Here is a 22203-nt window from a genome sequence, read left to right on the forward strand (position 1 = left end):
TAGGGAGGCTTTTTGAAGGAAGTAAAGTTTAAGTAAAGTTTTATAGCTAGATTTTAAGGTGATAAATGGGAAAGTTTTAAAAAAATAATCAAAGCTTTTGTTTTTAGTAAAAGAAGCTTTCTGAATGATGAAGGCTTCCTTAAGCTTTATGAAAGTTTTTTTGTAGGGAGAAAGCTGAGAAATGTTGAAAAGCTTGCAAAAGCTTTATGGATTAAAGACAAAAATTGAAAGCTCAACTTGAATGGTAATACTTGAGATATTTTTTAAGGCAAAGCTTTATTTGCACAAAGTTAAATTTAAAAAAAAATCAAATCTAAACCTGAAGTTTCTTCGAAAGCTTTTTGAAAGCTCTCGAAAGATTTTTGGAAGCTCTCAAAAGATTTTTGGATGCTCTCGAAAGCTTTTTGGAAGCACTCGAAAGCATTTTGGAAGTTATCGAAAGCTTTTTGGAAGCTCTCGAAAGCTTTTTTGGAAGCTTATATATATATATGTGAAACATTTGTTGGAATAAATGACATTTCTTGGAATAAAAACTTTTCACTGTATAATTAAAAAAAAAAATGTTTTCCACAGTTTGTTAAAGTATCAGAGCAAGCAAAAAGCTTTCAAAACAAATGGAGATAAATATAACAGAAAAAATTTTAATAAAAACATTCATGCCAAATTTTTTTACTTTAGGATGTTAAAAATATTTTTTTCGATTTTTTTCGAACTTATTGAAAGCTTTTGCATTGGTTTTAAAAATTCTGTTTGAAGTTTAAGATTAAAAAGTCGAAAGCCCAAGAAAAACTTTAAAGTTGAAAGCTTTTAAAATGTCACATCTATTACAGAACTTTAAATAACAAATAGTTTAATCATAAAATATTACTAGAAAATTTTTGAAAAAGTAAAAATGTTAAAGCTTAAAGCTGGTCTGTTCAAGTTTTATAAAAAAAACTACAAAAATTAAAAAGGAAGATTTAATTAAGGCTGTTTACTTAAAGATGTTAAATCCACTTCATTTTTAATGGCAACTTTTGAAAATGTTGAAAGCTTAAAGCTAAAATGCTTAATAAAATTTTAGTCCTGTTTTTATAAATGTTTTAATCTTACAAATTTAAGCACAAGCCAATGAATCGATATCTTCAGCTCTCGAAGCTCTTTCAAGCTTCCCTCCCTATTTTTCAAACTTTCATTTTTAGTTATCATTAGCTTCAGATTTTTTTATAGAGTTATAGATGAAGAAAAGTTTAAAAATAGAGTTTAAAATAATGCAGAAAGCTTTAGAGCTTTTTTTTGAAAAGCTTTTTTGTTACCTCAAAAGCTTTCTCATTAGCAATATAAGATAATTTGTTCCTTTTTATTATAGGGCTTAAGTTATACCTTCATTTAAAGTTTTTAAATATTAATTTTAAATATTCTTAAAATTTGTTATTTTCTTGATGTTGTTTTATAATAAAATTTATAAAAAACTTACTAGACTACATTGCTATCATATATCATAAAAAATAACTTTTGCCTCAAGGTTAAGCCAAATTTTTTGCTGGGCAAAAGTACACGACTTTCTTTTTCTTTAATAATAATCTATTAAAATCAAAAGCTTTAATTTTTTTTTAATGAAATATGATTTTCTAAACTTAAAAATTTTTTGCTTCCTTCCTTTCTCATAAATTTAGAATTATTTAATTGTATGTGTTTGTGTCATGTGTGTGAGTGTGTATGGGTGTTGTTGTTTGTTTCACTAAGACTTATGCTACGATTTTATGGGGTTGCATCCATTTTTTCATATAGTATACAAATAAGGTGGAAATGTACAATAAGATCATGAGGGCACAGGTGACGGCCAAAGCCAAGACGGAAGTTTTAGTGGGGCAGGGTTCAATGATAGTGACAGTCTTATCTATAAAAAAAAATGTTTTGGGGGAAAATAAACAAATAAAAAAGAAATTATTGCACTGTGCTTGTGTAAAGGAGCTGAATTAGGTACCTTTAGCAAAATCTGTGCTGGGATCAGATTTGAAGAATTCACGTTTCTCATCACCAAAATCTAAAACTAAAATCTCTTGGGAAATGTTCATGTCCTCATCGGCTTCCTTGGTATCATTGCTATTAGAAGTAAGAAAATAAGGTAATCAATATTCTTAATAACTAGCCAGAGAGCTTTGAAGCATTTCAAGCTTTGATAGCTTTTAACCCTTGAGAGCTTTTTTAGTCTAAACAGCTTTTCAAGCTTTGGTAGCTTTGTTTTTCAAGCATTGGAAGCTGTTAAAGCTTTGACAGTTTTTTTTGAGTCTTAACAGCTCTTCAAGCTTTGACAGCTTTTTAAGTTTTTTGAGCCTTAACAGCTTTTCATTCTTTGGTAGCTTTTCAAGCTATGACATCTTTTCAATCTTTGACAGCTTTTCAAGCCCTAAGAGCTTTTTAAGCCCAGACAGCTTCATAAGCTTTCATCTGTTTCTCTTCCTTTCTTACCTTTCCACGGAACGACGACGTCTTCTGCCCAAGGACTCAAATGATTCCATATTCCATTCACACACTGCAGGCTCACAAGGACCCAAACAATATTTCACATTACACTGGAAGATGACACCATAACTTTCTGTAAATCTAAAAGCTTCATATGTTGACTGCAAAGCATTGCCATCGGCTGTGAATCCAGGGAAAATGGTGGGATCTGTGGGACAGCCATCATCATCAATGATTTTAAAGCTGGTGCGTGCATCCTTGGCCATGGCCACACAAGAACGAGCAAAAATGCCATAAGGAGCTTTGGGAGAGTTTGAAAAACCTTATCTGTTAATTCCATATTCTAAACCAAACACCAGCATTCCAACAAAACTTACTATCTTCGGGTATCTCAATGCGGAAGTTCAAACGATCTCCAATGCGTACAGTCTCCACTTCGCGTTGACGTGTATCCAAAATGCGAATTCTTGGTGGTGGAGCTTCAGGTGAAGAGTTAATGTGTATCATTTCAGGATCACGTATGGGCATCATGCCGAAGGTAATATTCTTAGAGCTCATGTCATAGGTACACTTGACTTTGTAGATTTTATCAGCCTTGGTCATAACAACGCTATGATGTTGCAATACTACGGTATTCGAGTAGACACCGGTCTGAAATTGGGGCCAAACACCACCACCATATTTTTTTTTTTAAATTTTTTTCCTCATAACTGAGTTACATCAGAACTTACCACACTTTGTGTGTTACAATCTTGACCAGCCATGGTCAAATCCAAACGGAAGGAATCAGAGTTGATAACATCAATGTTACAGGTTTCCGAGCGACCCAAGGCATAAATACGACCATTAAATGGTTTATTGGTACGCACTTGTACAGCAATGCGGGTATCTTTGCAGTGTACAGATACTGAAGAGTTTTTGATGAAAAAAAAAACACAATCAGAACAAATGGGACAGCTCATCAATTAGAGCAAAATCGTTTACCAACTAAAAGCACCAGTTACCAAGCGTTTTAACTACGCAAGTATAGATAAGAAGCAGTTATAGATAAAAAGCAAGCATAGATAAAAATCCTTCACCCAGAAAAGGCATTATTTAACAAAAAATCACGTATTTCACCAAAAATTTCCTTCACCACACATTACCAAGTAATCACGAATACAAAAACTTTTGTCACCATAATAAAGGTAAAGTCAGCACTTTGGAAGAGAAAAACACTTTGGAAAAGAAAAACACTTTGGAAAAGAAAATCACTTTGGAAAATAGTAAGTAAATGTGTTACACAGAAAAAATAAAATCGGTTTCAATCACAAAATAAGTTAATCCAATTAATTTTTTAATTGAAACTGCTTCAATCATGAAAATAATAATAACAAGCACCGTTTTTGAAGAAGTATTTGAAAAAAAAAATCAGTCAAAAAATTTAATATTCTAATAAAAAATTATTGAAAATTTTGAAATTTTTAATAAAATTTTTAATTAGTCCAATTAAAAAAATTTGTAAAATTTAGTAAATTTTTAATTGATCGAATAAAAAAATGTGTAAAATTTTTCAATATTTTGAGTCGTTTTTAAGTGATTCAATTAAAAATATGGTTAAAATGTTTGAAAATTTTTTAAAATAAGCCATGCTATGATATAGCTATTGATTTGTTAAAATGAGGGACGTATGGGTCTTTGAGATCTCCTTTCATGTATATCCTAGGACGTTATGTAATATGGTTTTTAAGAATCGTAAAATCAATCAAAGGCCACATTATCCGAGAAGGATCTTAAACCAATTTGTAATTAAAATATTTTTGAATGCAATTAAAAAATAATTGAATGAATTAATGTTTTCATTGAAAATTAAAAATATTTCAATCGCGATTGTAATTGCAATCTTTCACAAAGTGGTTAATTAGTCCTTGAATCCTTTTGTAACGCAAACGTTGTTATACTACTTCTAATGGATGGGAGTCCGAATTAGCTATGCGGAAGGACCGAACGAGTCTTGGAAATGGCATACCACTGAGCTATACTTAGGGGTCTGAATTTAAGCTCAAAGAAGACTGAGATTTGCGTGTTTATAAGAAAGACGAAGGTCGATATCCGACAAGGTCAACTACTAGGGAGTGCTCTTGGATAGGATGTTGAACAAGAAGTGTCACATACTGGAGCGTAATGCAAAGGTTTACAGGTGATGGGCAGTATGAAGACGGGCCGTAGGCTCGAAATGGGGACTGAATCCGGGTATAGTCCATTGGCTATGCTGGAGTGTGATGCTATCATACAATTCAGTAGTTTGGTGGACGGCAACGGAGAGAGTGCAACATAAGGAGGCCATACCACTAGCAGCTTTTCCAGATATCTGGCCCGTAGACATGCAGATTAAATATGAGACAGCCACTCAGCCTATGAGATTAAGGCATGTATGTATAGAGGATAAGAGAGGACATATTAATGCGGCATAATCGAGGCGACGATAAAAAACCTGAATGGGATGGGAAGAGGTTTCTGATCGAATACCTGAAACGACAGTTGCGGCCGAGTGCGAGGCATTGTTGCCAATGGCACAGTCGTGAATGAATGAAACTCCGAAATTGCCATCTGAAAGTTTGTGATACAGAGGGGGATCAAAACTGGAGGACAGAAGAGACTGGCGGTCTAAATTGAGGACCAAGGGATTGAGATCCGTTTCCGACTGTCTGGCCATAATACGGTCCTGCAGGCGGAGATGCGAGCGATCACGGAATGCGTGGTGTATGGATGTCGAGTGTGAATATGTTTACGGACAATAACCTGGCCATCGGTGCTATTAACAACCAGGGCTGTAAGGTCACGAACAGTAATGAATGGTAAGAAGGAGTTTACTGCCTTCTCTGAGGATAGCACGATCCATTGCGTTTGGGTGTCGGTTTACAGCAAAGTAAGGTGGAACGAAAGGGCAGACGAATTTTCCTGCTGCAATTAAGAATTAAAGGGAAAAGAGTTTTAGCTAAGGGCGTGGTCGACAAGTGCGCATTTGGGATTGAAAAATTGTGAAACGGTCGGAAGGACGACGAAAATCCTATAGAGGAATACGGATCGTGAGAAGATGAGGCTATTCACTTATGGAGTAAAAGTGACAGCGTGTATAGGGCACACGTCCTGTACACGTTCCACGGAAAGTGTGGAGACTTTGGATCACTTCTTATGTCAATCACGGTTTTCGCGGCTGTTGGACACTTGGCTTTTAGGTTCGTTTACAATACCAGACTTGAAACAGCTTAGGGGCGTGGAATGGAGAATGATTAGAGTTTTTATGAGCAGGGATTGCAATTGCAAAATTGGCCATGTACATTCCATTAAGGAGTAGGGGCAAACTTCTCACACATCAATGAGTTCTGTCCTATTATAGGTTAATGATAAGGGGCCTCATTTTTATAACCGAGTCCGATCGGCGTGCAGCAGTGGACCAGTTTTCGAACCCAGGCGTCAGTTTTCGAACCCAGGCGTTTAACGTCATAGGTGGACATGCTAACTTCTGAGCTACGGTGGCCTCCAGGCAAAGCAGTTTGAGATAAGGGCGTATGAGACGAGTGCACATATGGGATTGTAGAACTGTAAAACGGTCGGAAGGGCGACGAAAATCCTATGGAGGGATACGGATTGTGAGAAGCTAGCAAAGCTATTACTGAGAGGAAGTAAGAAGGAGTCATTATAGCTTCCGATTTTATTATGGGACATAGAGGACTTTGGATGCATTTATGCAGAATAGGTGGCGGCTTGTATAGGACGTGTGCGGAAGTGTGGAGACTTTGGAACATTTCCCATGTCAATCCTGGTTTTCGCGGCAATCGGACATCTGACTTTTAGGTTCGTATACAATATCAGACTTGAAACAACATAGGGCCGTGGAATGGAGAACGATTAGGGACTTTTAAGCAGCACGGAATTCCTGACCTAGATTACTTCGGGAGTGCAAATGCAAGTTTGGTCTTGAACATTCGATTAAAGAACAGGGGCAAACTTCTCACATATCAATGAGTGCTATCCGAGTCAAGTTTAAGTCCAATGATAAGGGACTTCCATTTTATAGCCAAGTGCGAATGGCGTGCCGCAGTGCGACACCTCTTTGGGGAGAAGTTTTTGCATGGCTCACATATGGCGCCAGCATTAGGAGGGGGTAACCACCAGTTGCTGGTGTTCACGTCACTATTCGAATCCAGGCGTTCAGCGTTACAGGCGGACATTCTAGCCTCTGCGCTACTGTGACCTCCAGACGAAGCAGTTTGCGATAAGGACGTGGGTAAGAGAGCACATATGGGATTGTAGAACTGTGAAACAGTCGGAGGGACGATGAAAACCCTATGGATGGATCCAGATCGTGAGAAGACGAATCTTTTACTGTTTTGTTATGACTTCCAACACTTGTGCTAAGCATGGTTCAAATCGGTTCATAACCTGATATAGCTGCCATATAATCCGATCTCGGATCTTGTTTTCTTGGGCCTCTGGTGGGCGCAATTCCTTATCTTAAGCCTCTAGAGGGCGCAATTTTTATACGATTTGGCTTAAACTTTGAATCAATCCAAATCCAAAAAAAAAATTGAAAAATCACACTTCTTCAAAAATATTTCCACATTCGAATGGGAGTTTGGGAATGTTTTCAGCATATTGTGAATCCTTCCCTTTGCATTTCTTTATATATTACCATATTCCTTAAATTAGGCTTCTGTGCCATCAGTCAGGATCCAAATTACTTCAACCATTCTTTGGAGCTTTTCGTTTTAAGATTCATTTAGGCTTATGTGGTATATTTTAATAGTAAAAAGCTTAGTTAAAAACCAAAACCTTGTTATATGCGTGTGACCCCATTGATTAATTTATATTGTGCCTTACTATATTCAATATCCTTAACCAAAAATTCCACAACCATTTGATTACTTTCAAAAAAAAATCAATAAAACTTTTTTCCACTTACCATCATAACAGGTGCCAGTCTTATCACAGTTAACATCATTGCGGCTAATATTCAAATTGGGATCTTCTGTATGATCAAAAGTAATGGGCAATTGATCAATTCCATCCAAAGAACCACCTCCGGTAATGGGTCCAGCGCCTGCACCAGGACTAGGTGGTGTGGCCGAAGATTTATCGCAAACATTTTCGAAATATTGACCAATAGGTTCACCATGATCGATAAGGGGACGTTCATGATTCAAATAGGTGGAAGGGCCATCGGGCAAAGTTTTATGATCCAAATGATAAAGGCGGCAATTGTATTGAGCTCCCTGTGGCTGACCCAAATACAAGAAAGAACGGCACAAGAATTCCGATTCAATTTCACAAGCCAGACGACAAGCCGATTCAGAGGTAACCTGCAATTCTTTGTCTGTGTAATAGTGCAGGCCAACATACTGTGCTACTTTCTCTTCTGAAACTCCCACTCGGGCATTGGCAAAGGATCGGGTGGATTTACAAGCCTGTTGTGGCTTCAGACACAAGTTCTCAAAATAATCTGTACCCTGGGCATCGGCTAATTGTACAAATTGGCCACCACTACGTCTATCCGCATCGGACAACACACATTTCATACTATTGTAATCGTATTCCACAGAACGGCAAACAAAACGTTTCTCATTTAGACAGGCTGAGAGACAAGCTTCCTTGGTGCTGGTATAGATGAGAGCATTATCATTGCCACGTATCACTTTATTGGGTACACGCTCAAATGACCAAGGTCGATGACAGACATTTTCACTGCGCAATTGTAATTTCACCATATAATACATATTGGCCGAACGCTGAGGAGCGGCCGAAGGATTATGCGCTGATGAATCATTTTGCAGCTGACAGTGCGTTTCCTGTGAGGGTGATAGAGGATTCACCACAAAACTGAAAGCAGCCGCTTGACAATCGGCTTCTTCGCGACACCAACCCTGACATTCGTATAGGGAGAGATTCTTAACGCTGTAATAGGTGGTACCGGCAAAATCAAAATCTGTTAGCTTTTCAAAAGCCATACGAGCCGCAGCAGGTGATGGTAATACAATGAGGAGGGTGCATAAAGCTATGACAATACTGGTGGTGGTGCTTATGGTACTCATGATGTTGTGGCTATTACGATGTTGTTGGTGTAAATTCAGTCGCATCTGGAAAAAAGAAAGAAAAATAAAGGAATTTAAAAAAAAAATCGATAACAAAAATAGGTGAATAAGTGAATTTTTAAGGGTTTATACAAAATTACGCTTGTGTCTTAAGTCTTTTGTTTACTATAAAAATAAAATTTTGAAAAAATTTTCTATAGAAATAAAATTTTGAAAAAATTTTCTATAGAAATAAAATTTTGACAAAATTTTCTATAGAAATAAAATTTTGACAAAATTTTCTATAGAAATAAAATTTTGACAAAATTTTCTATAGAAATAAAATTTTGACAAAATTTTCTATAGAAATAAAATTTTGACAAAATTTTCTATAAAAATAAAATTTTGACAAAATTTTCTATAGAAATAAAATTTTGACATTTTCTATAAAAATAAAATTTTGACAAAATTTTCTATAGAAATAAAATTTTGACAAAATTTTCTATAAAAATAAAATTTTGACAAAATTTTCTATAAAAATAAAATTTTGACAAAATTTTCTATAAAAATAAAATTTTGACAAAATTTTCTATAAAAATAAAATTTTGACAAAATTTTCTATAAAAATAAAATTTTGACAAAATTTTCTATAGAAATAAAATTTTGACAAAAGTTTCTATAAAAATAAAATTTTGACAAAATTTTCTATAGAAATAAAATTTTGACAAAAATTTCTATAAAAATAAAAATTTGGCAAAATTTTCTATAGAAATAAAATTTTGACAAAATTTTCTATAGGAATAAAATTTTGGCAAAATTTTCTATAAAAAATAAAATTTTGACAAAATTTTCTATAGAAATAAAATTTTGACAAAATTTTCTATAGAAATAAAATTTTGACAAAATTTTCTATAGAAATAAAATTTTGACAAAATTTTCTATAGAAATAAAATTTTGACAAAATTTTCTATAGAAATAAAATTTTGACAACATTTTCTATAAAAATAAAATTTGGACAAAATTTTCTATAAAAATAAAAATTTGACAAAATTTTCTATAAAAATAAAATTTTGACAAAATTTTCTATAAAAATAAAATTTTGACAAAATTTTCTATAAAAATAAAATTTTGACAAAATTTTCTATAAAAATAAAATTTTGACAAAATTTTCTATACAAATTAAATTTTGACAAAATTTTCTATACAAATTAAATTTTGACAAAATTTTCTATAAAAATTAAATTTTGACAAAATTTTCTATAAAAATTAAATTTTGACAAAATTTTCTATTAAAATAAAATGTTGACAAAATTTTCTATAAAAATAAAATTTTGACAAAATTTTCTATTAAAATAAAATTTTGACAAAAATTTCTATAAAATTAAAATTTTGACAAAATTTTCTATAAAAATAAAATTTTGACAAAATTTTCTATAAAAATAAAATTTTGACAAAATTTTCTATAAAAATAAAATTTTGACAAAATTTTCTATAAAAATAAAATTTTGACAAAATTTTCTATAAAAATAAAATTTTGACAAAATTTTCTATAAAAATAAAATTTTGACAAAATTTTCTATAAAAATAAAATTTTGACAAAATTTTCTATAAAAATAAAATTTTGACAAAATTTTCTATAAAAATAAAATTTTAACAAAATTTTCTATAAAAATAAAATTTTGACAAAATTTTCTATAAAAATAAAATTTTGACAAAATTTTCTATAGAAATAAAATTTTGACAAAATTTTCTATTAAAATAAAATGTTGACAAAATTTTCTACAAAAATAAAATTTTGACAAAATTTTCTACAAAAATAAAATTTTGACAAAATTTTCTATAAAAATAAAATTTTGACAAAATTTTCTATAAAAATAAAATTTTGACAAAATTTTCTATAAAAATAAAATTTTGACAAAATTTTCTATAAAAATAAAATTTTAACAAAATTTTCTATAAAAATAAAATTTTGACAAAATTTTCTATAGAAATAAAATTTTGACAAAATTTTCTATAGAAATAAAATTTTGACAAAATTTTCTATAAAAATAAAATTTTGACAAAATTTTCTATAAAAATAAAATGTTGACAAAATTTTCTATAAAAATAAAATTTTGACAAATTTTCGATACAAATTAAATTTTGACAAAATTTTCTATAAAAATTAAATTTTGACAAAATTTTCTATAAAAATTAAATTTTGACAAAATGTTATACATAAAAATCAATTTGTGTTTGTTTGTAGATTTGTTTGTTTGTATGTTTGTGTGTTTCACAGATGGTACATATTGACCCCGTGGTGAAAATAGGGTACTACATTTTTTGATATTTGAAGGGGGGGCGGACCCTCCCCCTTATCCTAATTTTCAGAAACGCCCGATCTCGGTGATGGGTGGTGCGATTTAAGCGAAATTTTGTGTGCTCTCATATAGCACCCTAAAAATAAAAATTTGGTATCCAAATTTCGGATGGGGTACCTAGGGGGCTGCCCCACCCTAAAACCTGGCAAACAAATATATTTACCCAACCCACCCCAAGCCCCAAAACACCCCTAAATCGGACGTATTTACCGACCATAGCAATATGGGACTCAAATTGAAGGTATTTACGAGTAGAATACGAATCTGATGTCCAAATGTGGGACCACGTTTTTGGGGGTCCACCCCTTCCCCAAAACACCCCCACCCAACTAGGAAGTATTTGCTGACTATTGCAATATGAGGCTCAAATAAGAGGGTTTTTAGAGTAGAACACGAATCCGATATAAATTTTCCAGGCCAACTCACTGAGTGGCCGCCCATCCACCAAAACACCTCCCAAACCGACTATGGAAATATGGGGCTCAAATTAAAGGTATATGGGAGTAGCCCACGTATCTGATATCAACATTCAGGACCAACTGTCTGGGGGAGGTCCCAACCCTATAATAACCCCCAAATAGGACGTATTTACTCACCATGACAATTTGGGTCTTAAAGAGAGTGGAGCGAGTCGAGAGTTTTTAAGGCCCATACTCCAAAACGGACATATTTTCTGACTTTTGCAATAAGAGGTTTAAGGGGTTTTTCAAAAAAAAAAAATGTTTAAAAATTTTTAATTTGCTGAAATTTTGCATATTGTGTTTCGTTATAACTTCCAAAATGAGTGCCAAGTATGGTCTAAATCGGTTCATAATTTAATTTATTGCTTGATTTGGTAGAAATTTGATATAAAGAAATTTTTAGCAGAATCCATGGTGGTGAGTTCCAAAGATTCGGCCCGGCCGAACTTACCACAATTTTATTTGTTTTTTCTTCTTTCATGACACTTAACATCTCTATGCATATTTATGAAGCCATTTGCATAGATTCTATTGATGTTATATCTCATTTCAATATTAGATGGGGCGATTAGAAAAACATTATGCTACCAAAGTAGCTCAAAGTGCTAAGAAGTAGACTTGGAAAACTTGCAAAAATAACAACAAAATTATTTGAAGAACTCAAGCATAAACTATTTTATGCTACAATAAATTCTAAGATAGACAGCTCATTTTAATACGAAGGAAAAAAAGTTGTATTCTCTAAGGAAATTCAAGCCTAAATGCCCCCATAGGAACAGTAAAATAAGTCTAGCAAAAAAATGGGAAAACATTTCTATAAAAATAATTGCACATGTGTTTATTATAATTTCATATCGAGAATGGAGATCTTTTGTATTTGTTAGATAGACAAACTAACAGAGCGACATACCTACAGTCAGTAAGGTGGGCAGAGATATGCAAATATGTAAGCTTTGTATGTGATTCCTAGTGTCTGTAGTTGGTAATGGAATAGGGCGTGAAATACAGAAAAAACGGTTAACGCTTTCAAATGCTTTATGGTATTGTAGCGATTAATTGCTTACTTATGCTGACAACAACATGGTTATACAAAATTGCGAAATGTGATATCTGGTGCTTTAAACAAAGCAGCTTTCTTCGAAAAAAACATTTGTAAAGAATTATTAAAAAAAAAACTTTTTTAATATTTTTTCCTAATTAAAACATGACGTTATTACCAAAAAATTTTTATAACTTTTCTTATCATTATTAATACCTATTTCTATTTTGGATTCTTACAACTCTCATTTATGATCTACGAATTTCTCCTCTCCTTTTTTTTGCTGAACGACTTCTTGCAGAGGCCATGTTACTCCGTTTTAAGCGGCAAAAACTCAAAGCTGTTTCATTTTGTGCCGTTAGTTAGAAATGATTAAACCGCAACATTGTCTATCATTTGCCAGCAAAGACAGCAAATTGCCACATTGTGTTAGTTTCACCACAAACCCAAAGCAACCAACCCAGGAAAAAGTCACTCCGTTTTCCATCTTGTAACGTGCAAATTGTTGCAGCATAGTAAAAGTCGTTATGGCTAAACAATAATAGCCAATGCATCAGTGCTGGAACGTTGGAACAATGGTAAAAAGACAAAAAAAAAAAAATCTTTAAACATTTTGCTGTTCATATCACTGTCATTTGCCAGGCCTTCCGGCTGAATAAAAAAATATGTTTTTCCCCTCTTCCGTTGTTTGTCTATTCTAATGGTTACTTAGTTGCGGTCATCGACCACCACTTAGTAATACAAAATGTTGTCCTTAGTAGAAGGGTTAGAGTAGAGCAACACTGTGGTTGGCTCCTACAAAGTTCAGCCAGGGGTCACATGTAAGAACTGTTAAGAATTACAATGTTGCAGTTTCTTTGGGGCAAATTATTTTCGAAAACTTTGAAACTTTTATGAACAGATGGCAAAATAACTTTTGTTTTTGATTTTTCTTTAAAAAGAAATAAATGATGATATGTAATATAAAGCATGAAAATGGAAAGAGAGGAGAAATTAATATTAAATGAATAAAAAACATACAAAATTTCCCTAAATTGTAATTTTTGTAAATTGTTCTTCAACAACAAAAAAAATTTAATATCTTAAAAAATTTTGATAAAACTTTATTTAAAAAAGGTCCAAATTTTATAAAAAAAGCCAAACATTTTTTGTTTTACAAACTTGTTTCAAAAATGCATTACTATGGAAAATTTGAAAAAAATTTTTGTCCTACAAAAAATTTGGTCAAAATTGAATTTCTAAAAGAAAACATTGCTTAAAAATAAAGTTAAGAATTTTTTTTTTAAAAAATTTGGTCCATTTGTTTTTATAGAAAATTTTGTCAAAATCTTTTTTTGTAGAAATTTTTTCAAACCCTTATTTTTGGGAATATGCTGCCAATACAAATGGTTGGAAATTAGCATTTGACTTGACATTTTGGTAAAAATGGGAGGTGCTATGAGGGTGGGGGGGCCTCATATACACTTTCCCGAATATTAATATCAGATTCGTGCTTTACTCCCAAAGACCTTTCAATTGAGTCCCATATTGCTATGGTCGTAAATTTTTCTTCTTTGGGGGGTGTTTTTGAATATCATATTCGTATTTTACACTCAAATACCTTTTATTTCTGTCCCATATTGCCATGGCCAGTAAATAAGTACTATTTGGGGGTGTTTTGAGGTTTAAACTGACAAAATCAGTTCAGCCAAGTATCATATAGTCATAATGCGTTTTTCAGCCTATACGGAACAAAGGCCCATATATCCGTGATTGGCTGATGTGCCCATTTTGGGCGTTGGGTGACCCCCTACACTTCGACGTGAATTTGTATTCGTTATCTACTCTCGCAAACTTTTTATTTGATACCCATATTGTCCTTATAGGTCCACTTTTGATCCCTACCCCTTCGTTCCTGTTCGCCTTACAAACGAACAATGCTAGCAAATTATTGAATTTTATTATCAAAATGCGTGCTCTGTAAAGAAAGTTCATCGTGTTCAAATTGTGTTCGGTGACGAAGCTCATTTTTGGCTCGATGGGTACGTAAATAAGCAGAATTGTCGAGTTTGGAGTGAAGATCAGCCAGAAGCATTGCAAGAGCTACGAATGCTTTCAGAAAGAGGCAGTTTGGTGCGGTTTATGTGCTGGTGGCATCATTGGACCGTACTTCTTCAAAGAAGATGCAAATCGTAACGCAACTGTGAATGGTGAGCGCTATGGTGATATGATATCCAACTTTTTTTGCACAACATACAAGAGCTTGACTTGCATGGCATGTGGTTTCACCAAGACGGTGCCACAAGCCACACAGCTCGCGTAAAAGTGGACATATTGAGAGGCGAGTTCGGTGAACATTTTATTTCACGTTCGAGGCTATGTTAAAGCTCATGTCTATATAGACAAGCCCGCTTCAATTGACGCATTGGAAGACAACATTGAAACATTTATTCGTGAGATATCGGCCGAAATGTTGGAAAGAGTATGCCAAAATTGGAATAAGCGGATGGACCATTTGAGGCGCAGTCACGGTCAAAATTTGCATGGCACAATCTTCAGACAATAAATTATATGGACCGTACTATGGATTCAAATAAAGATTTCATGTATTTTTCTGAATTTTATGTGTTTTTTGAAAAACTTTCCTATAGCTCGTAAAAAATTACACTTTTTAAAAGATTGTTAAAAAAAAAAATTGTCCATAACTTATTTTCATAAAAAAGTGTTGTTCAAAAATTGTTCATGAAAAAATGAAAATTTTTATATTTTATTTTTATAAAAAATTCTGTCAATTTTTTTTTTTTATAAATCATTGTTCCAAAATTTTGTCAAAGTTTTATTTTTTATAAAACACTTTGTGAAAATTTTATTTTTTTTGGAAATTTTTTCAAAATACTATTTGTGAAATTTTGTAAAAAATTTTTAAGAAAATTGTCTCAAATTTTTATTTTTAAGTAAAATATTTTAAATTTTTATTGTAAGAAAATTTTGGTTAATTTTTATTGTATTGAAAATGGGGAACATTTTTTTTTGTAAAAATTTTTCTTTATAAAAATTTGTATAAAAATTTATTTTTTATTTTATTTTTATAGAAAGTTTTGTCAAATTATAATATTTTTATAGAAAATGTTTCCAAAATTTTATTGTAAAAGAATAATTTTATTTTATAAAAGATTTTATCGATTTTGTTTCTATAGAAAATTTTGTCAAAATGTGGTTTCCAAAGAAAATGAACCAGGTAATTTTTTTTTAATTTTTTTTCATATATTTTTTATAAAAAATTTTGTCATAAATACTTTTGGCAAAAATTTATAAAAATAATTTTTTGGCTGTTTGCGCCTTCTTTTTTCGGTCTTAAAATCTTATTGAGCAAATAATAATATATTTTTTTTCTAATATTTCAAGTCTTAAAGTTTGTGTCTTATGTCTTTTGTTTTCTATATTCAAAAATATTTGTACAATAAAGTTCAGTTTTTGCTACCTTTGCTTCCGACTTTCCTGTTGTTCTTGCAAAGTTCACTTCACTTCAGTAACATGTATTTTTGTTGCTGTAGCTTCCACCTTTTGTTGTTGTAGCTTCAACACAGTGGTGGCAAAACAGATCAAAACATACATCACTTTTTTGCCTACTGTTGCTGCTTCATTATTTGATGGAAGCAGTTTGGTTTTTTTTTTTTGCTAAATAAAGTATAGAGGGGGTCCAATTCATCGTTTGGCAAGTGCTATATTCTATTAAGCTCAGCATGTTGTAAATTAATTGTAGGATGTTACACTGTAGGAGACCACAATGCGCAAAGACTATGGTATGGCGTACGGCCATAGTACGAGTATGTGTATAATAAATGACAGTCATCGGGTATGTTTTTGAAATGATAAGTTATGGGCACTGGTGGTGAGCTAGTTGCAGAAGAGTAGCATGAAAATTCCTTTCACAAAGATCTTTCGACATTTGGGGTTTATCGCCAACATTTCAATTTTGGCCTTAGATAACTTTCACATTGTTGGTGGTGGTGTTGAGGCCACAATCATGAGTTAGTATAGATGTTCGTTGTGTTATCAACATTTTATGTTCGAAACGTGCTTGACAAAACAAAAGACTTAAGATAGAAAAGCTTTTTGTTTAGAAATTCAAGAGGATCAAAAGAAACTAAAAATCCTATAAATTTGCTAATCATTGCGGTATGCTCTCCTCATAAATTTCTAGTGACTTATGAGCACAGTCTCAGCGTGTAGTTACAGCAATGTTGCAACATAACAATTAACATAGCTGACAAGCATGAAAACAGGAACAGCTAACAACTGCATCTAACAACTACAACAAGAGCATGATGCGCATGGGCTTTGATTTTTATTTTTATTTGGAATGGCAGATAACAGCCAAGTTAGAGCTACAATAATCATCAGCTGAAGTTTTAATCTAGCAGAGCATTTTGTTAGTTTTGTTCTGCTACAAATGTTGGCTTTTTTTTTTTCTTCAACAAACTGCCTTAATATATAACCAAAAGATATGCGTTCGAGTTATTCCACTTCTTCCTCAAAATAAATTTCAAATGGCCTTCTTGGCCCGTGTTTGCCGTGAATTGGAGTGGTGGTGGTCAGTGTGTCCATTTCTTTGGCTTAGTTGGGCAAATGTTTAGCTGTTAAACTGCAACTCAACTGTAAAATATGTTTATATGTTGGTTGTGTGATAAACATTTGCTACTTTTTTCCATCCTCTCGTCCAGGTTAGTACAATGACCAGTTTTTCCGATTGCTATGATGCTGGCCAACCAAACAACTGACGGACGGACAGACATACATACATATGTGTATCATAAATATCTGTTTAATGCAATTGCTGGTTTGTATGGCTTTTGAGCCTTTTTTTTTGTTTTGGCTTGCCTTGCTTTTTCCACATAAGTGACCATTATTGTGGTCTTTCTTACATTTTCATTGTTCAATTGATTGCTTGTAATCAATAATCAATAAAAATGATTGCCGTTGTTATTGCTTTGGCCATATAGTAAGTGCCATTCGCCATGTGATCATGATATCCTAGTTTCGTGAGCTCAGTCCGTTTTTTTTCTAGCACATGCATATGAATATTTGCAAATCATAGTAAGCATCTATAATTATTTGTAATTTATCTAGGCCTCATAATAAATGATGGTCAGTAGTTTACATAGCCCGTTTGCCTGCTCAGCTATTTGTAGCTGAATTTTCTGGTATTGGTCAACAAAAGGTGTATACAACCAACCAACGCATTTTAAAGTGGTAATGATTTGTTAGCAGTAGAAGGGTTATCTTTAAGCCATGAAGATACAGTGCAAACAAATAGCCCATAGTTAAGGGAAAGTGGGCGGAATTGAAGCGTGAAGGATTTGAAAAATCACAATTAAAGAAGAAATAAGGCGCAGTCATTAAATCTAATGATGTTTTAGTGTATTAAGGGTATTGTTAAAGTCTTCATCATTTATACGATTAAATCGAAATTTTGAGTGTTGAGGTCTGTTATGATTTTTAACTTACGTGCCACGTACGCCACCTGTATAAACCGATTTTCCTCAGACTTGTATTTTTTTAAAAATTGTTAACTAATTGGTTGATAGTTGACTTACGTAATTAAAGATTTTAATCCTTTTTGGAAATTTACCTGAAAAAAAAAGAAAAGGAAAATTAGTCAAAGGATTTTGGAACTTAAAAGCAAAATATGATCTCAGAAAGTAGTAGCAGATGAAATTCATGAATGTGAATTCGTAAATGTAAAGCCCACTTAATAAATGAAACCTTGAACTTGAAAATCGCCAACTATAATTCTAGAATTTTAATAGTTTATTTATTAAGTAAGGAGTACTCTAGGAGTGAAGCCATTGACTATCATATTGGTTACCAAAAAACTATTTTTCCATTAATAAGTTTGGCCTTGATACTAGCAAAGAGTTTTTGCCCAAAATAATTGTAAACTTTAAACTCAAGAACAAGTAAGCTTCTCCCTTCGTCTCTACATGTAATTGTTTGTTTTATTGCCCAATACTTTCCTGGGCCAAGCCTTGACACTTGCATCACAAGTTATGTGTCTTAAGTCTTTTGTTTAAGGTAGTGCATTTTGTTAGTCTGCCGTCTGCAAGGACTTTTGTCTTTTCTTCAGCCCAAAAACAATAAATCTTCATTGATATAACAATTTTAATGTTATCTCTTCCCAATGTAAAAATCCAAAAAAAGATCAATAGTTAACCTCCCATTGTTTGCATGATTCAGACAGGGAATATCATCACTTGTTATGGAATTAAGAGACTTTTGTTGGAGTACTCGTATATGCATGTCTCTGCTATTGCTTTTTGGCTAGATTCATTTTTAATTAATCCAAACAACAAAATATTGTAACCACAAGTTGTTTGAGATGCCAAGGAGTAGCGCTTTTAAAAACAATCTCCTAGCAGTAACTTCTAGATAAATCACATAAAAACTAAATCTCTTCACAATCACGGGGGGTAACCAAATGTCCAAACAGACCAACCTAAAAAAATTGTTTTGTTTTTGTCGGCAAAACCATCAGAAAACAGAATTAATGATCACAACGAAAGGAATAGAAACAGGGCGTTGGTTTTTATCTCTACATTGCAGATTATGTTTCACGTTTTAGTATAGAACATTGTGGTATTTGTTTAGTAAGTTATTTTTAATATGAGAAACATGCGCCTAGGTTCCAATTACGGTGAGATCACTAAAAACTAATTTGAATTTTTGAAATTTGAAACCTTTCAGTTGATACAAATTTTTTTCTTGGCTTGGTTTGAAATCTGAAAGCCTCTGCTCAGTTTCATCCAAATCGGTTTAAATTCGGTATGAATCTGAACGGAGTTTTGTCAAAATTCAAAGCTCTTGTTTTTAGAATAAATGAGTGATATGTGAAAATTTTCACGGGTAAAAAATGCGATCTCCACCATGATTACAAACAAGTAAAAAGGCATTAAGTTCGGCCGGGCCGAACTTTGGATACCCAACACCTCAGATATACACACATATATTTTAACCCCTTTTCGTCATAATATGGTGAAAAATCATAATTTATGAGCCCATAGCAGCTATATGATAATATATCCCCCTTTAAACCAAACTTGGCACGGACGTCAAGGAGTCTTATACAATTCACTGTTCACGACTGTAAAACAGAATATTGTTCTATAGGGCAACTATATTTAAATATAGTCCTATTTCCATCATACTCGGAAGGGATTTGTAAGGGTCTAATACGAAATGAGATAAAAACTCATCTTTTATAGGCCAATAACTTAAATCGGGAGATTGGTATATGTATATGGCAGCTATATTCATATATGGAACAATCTGAACCATATAGAACACAGATGTCCAAAAGTATTTCATAGCTCACTGTGGCAAATTTTAGCGAAATCGGACAATAAATGCGCCTTTTATGGGTCCAAGACCTAAAACCAAATCGCTAGGATTCGAACCCAGGCGTTCAGTGTCATAGGCGGACATGCTAACCTCTGCGCTACGGTGGCCTCCAAGCGGCCGTTTGTACGTTGTGCAAACGGCTACCGTTTACCGTTTTACCGGTACGCCGCTCGAACTTGGCTATAAAATGGAGGTCCTTTCTGAAATAAGTGAAATAATTTTGAGTTGTTTATATTGGGTTGCCCAAAAAGTAATTGCGGATTTTTTAAAAGAAAGTAAATGCATTTTTAATAAAACTTAGAATGAACTTTAATCAAATATACTTTTTTTACACTTTTTTCTAAAGCCAGCTAAAAGTAACAGCTGATAACTGACGGAAGAAAGAATGCAATTACAGAGTCACAAGCTGTGAAAAAAATTTGTCAATGTCGACTATATGAAAAATCCGCAATTACTTTTTGGGCAACCCAATATATATATGTGAGCTTTATCTTAATCTAAACCGATTTCTATGAAATTCGCCAGTGATCTCGAAGATTCATGCAAAATTTCATGATCAAATTATTGCAGTATTACTCAAAATCTGAGGAAAATATATATGGGAGCTATATCTAGTCTAGGTTAGGACAGAGTGGCAGTCCTTTACAGACTCACTTAGACAATTTTAATTCCATTGTGATACCACAGTAGCGACAGACCAAGGCTTCTGGCGGGAATCGAACCCAACACCAATGCCCTGGCAATCCAAGTACGTTACCAACTCGGCTACCGGGGCGCCTGTACCTGCATTGGTTCAGCTGTATCTAAATCTGAACCAATTTCACCTAAAATCGGCACACATGGTCAAAGTCGTAAAGAGGACATTGTGCAAAATTTTGATACAAAGAAAAATCTGCTGCCAAGGGCTCTGAATTTTTTAGAGCCGGTTTACAAACGATCAGATTATGGCAATATTAGACCAAATTGGACGAATATACAATATATGGTAGCTTTATTCAAATCAGAACCTATTTTTTTGTATTTTCAATAATCGTCTCTGGACTGAGACCGGTAGAATAAATTCATTTGAAACGATTATCATTGTTAAAGATTTTGTAAGCAAATAGTTCATATTAAGCCAAAATATTGGGTTGCCCAAAAAGTAATTGCGGATTTTTCATATAGTCGGCGTTGACAAATTTTTTCACAGCTTGTGACTCTGTAATTGCATTCTTTTTTCTGTCAGTTATTAGCTGTTACTTTTAGCTTGCTTTAGAAAAAAAGTGTAAAAAAAGTATATTTTTGATTAAAGTTCATTCTAAGTTTTATTAAAAATTCATGTACTTTCTTTAAAAAAAATCCGCAATTACTTTTTGGGCAACCATAACTAAAAATTACAATAGAAATATTTTCTTTGTACAAACCATTTTTCCTTTTGATAGTTTTAATATAAATCACGTTTGTTGCTTAAGTCTTTTGTTTTGTTTCGTGTTAACAAGTCTCTAGAGAATACATTTTACTTTCTTCTTTTATTCTCAGTTAATTAATTGGTAATAGCCATGAATAATGTGTTATTGTAGCCTTTCAGCGGCGGCTTCATAGATATTTTTCAAGCTTGTTTTATTCTATGGAATTTTTCCCCAAGTCAAGTGTGAGATAACTTTCCCAAAACAGTTGGAGTCTTCCTATAACTTATGTGGGCTTTTCACACAGTTCTTTGTTGTTATTTCTTATTTTCTCAAAAATATTTGATAGCAAATCTGAAGACATAATTCATTTCAAATGCTAATTATAGGTTGCATGAAGACTTTAACACCTGTTGGCCTAGGCTTGATATGGCGCTGCTGCTGCAACAAGGATTTTAGTGTAGGAAAAGCCAAAGAAGAACAAAAAACCATAGCTGACAAGTATTTAAAATATAAATGCTATAAATTATGGTGCCTTCGTCATGATAGTGTGGCTACAAAAATGCAACAACAAAAACATAATGAAAACTATCAAGAGTTTGTTTAACATCTAACAACTACTGACAACTGGCTGCATTCTGTAGAGAATTGAAAGAAAAGACTTGCAGCAAGTTAATGGCGGCGACTAGAAAAAAAGCTTAGGACTTTAGTAAAGGCGCCAAAGCCACAGTTAATGACTTGTGTTTGTTATAAATAGATGCAGAAAGTTAAAAATAATGCGTCTAGATTATAAGGCAAGAGACGTTTGTAACAAGCCAAAGGCTGTCCATTGCTAATGAGTGGTATAGCTTTTGAAGGGTTTTGCGTAGGGAAAGTTAAAAATTTTAAAGAAACATTTGGAGCAGAGAACAAATGAAGTGGAAGCAGCCAATTATTTTAAAACTCGTTTAAAATCAGTGAAAGGTGTTACATTAAAAAATGTTTTAAGAAGCTGAGATATGGTTAAGTTAACAATATGCAAATGCAAATTTGCCCATGAACGAACATTCATTCCATTCTTGAACAGGGACAAACTTCTCTCATATT

At 32.9% G+C, this 22203-nt stretch overlaps 1 protein-coding gene across 1 annotated transcript in view; it reads right to left on the reverse strand.

Moving 5' to 3' along the window:
- Positions 1–1365: 1365 nt before the first annotated feature.
- LOC106081196 (uncharacterized) overlaps positions 1366–22203 on the reverse strand; it is a 109799-nt gene continuing 88961 nt past the window's right edge. The window contains exons 2-7 of the mRNA XM_013243001.2: positions 7391–8561; positions 3177–3352; positions 2823–3096; positions 2452–2746; positions 1967–2085; positions 1366–1879 (exon numbers count right to left, since the gene is read on the reverse strand). Coding sequence (XP_013098455.2) covers positions 1728–1879; positions 1967–2085; positions 2452–2746; positions 2823–3096; positions 3177–3352; positions 7391–8561 — 2187 coding nt within the window. The 3' untranslated portion in view covers positions 1366–1727. The remainder of the gene's footprint in view (positions 1880–1966; positions 2086–2451; positions 2747–2822; positions 3097–3176; positions 3353–7390; positions 8562–22203) is intronic.

The sequence above is a fragment of the Stomoxys calcitrans genome, chromosome 4, assembly GCF_963082655.1.
Source record: "Stomoxys calcitrans chromosome 4, idStoCalc2.1, whole genome shotgun sequence".
Classification (NCBI taxonomy): domain Eukaryota; kingdom Metazoa; phylum Arthropoda; class Insecta; order Diptera; family Muscidae; genus Stomoxys; species Stomoxys calcitrans.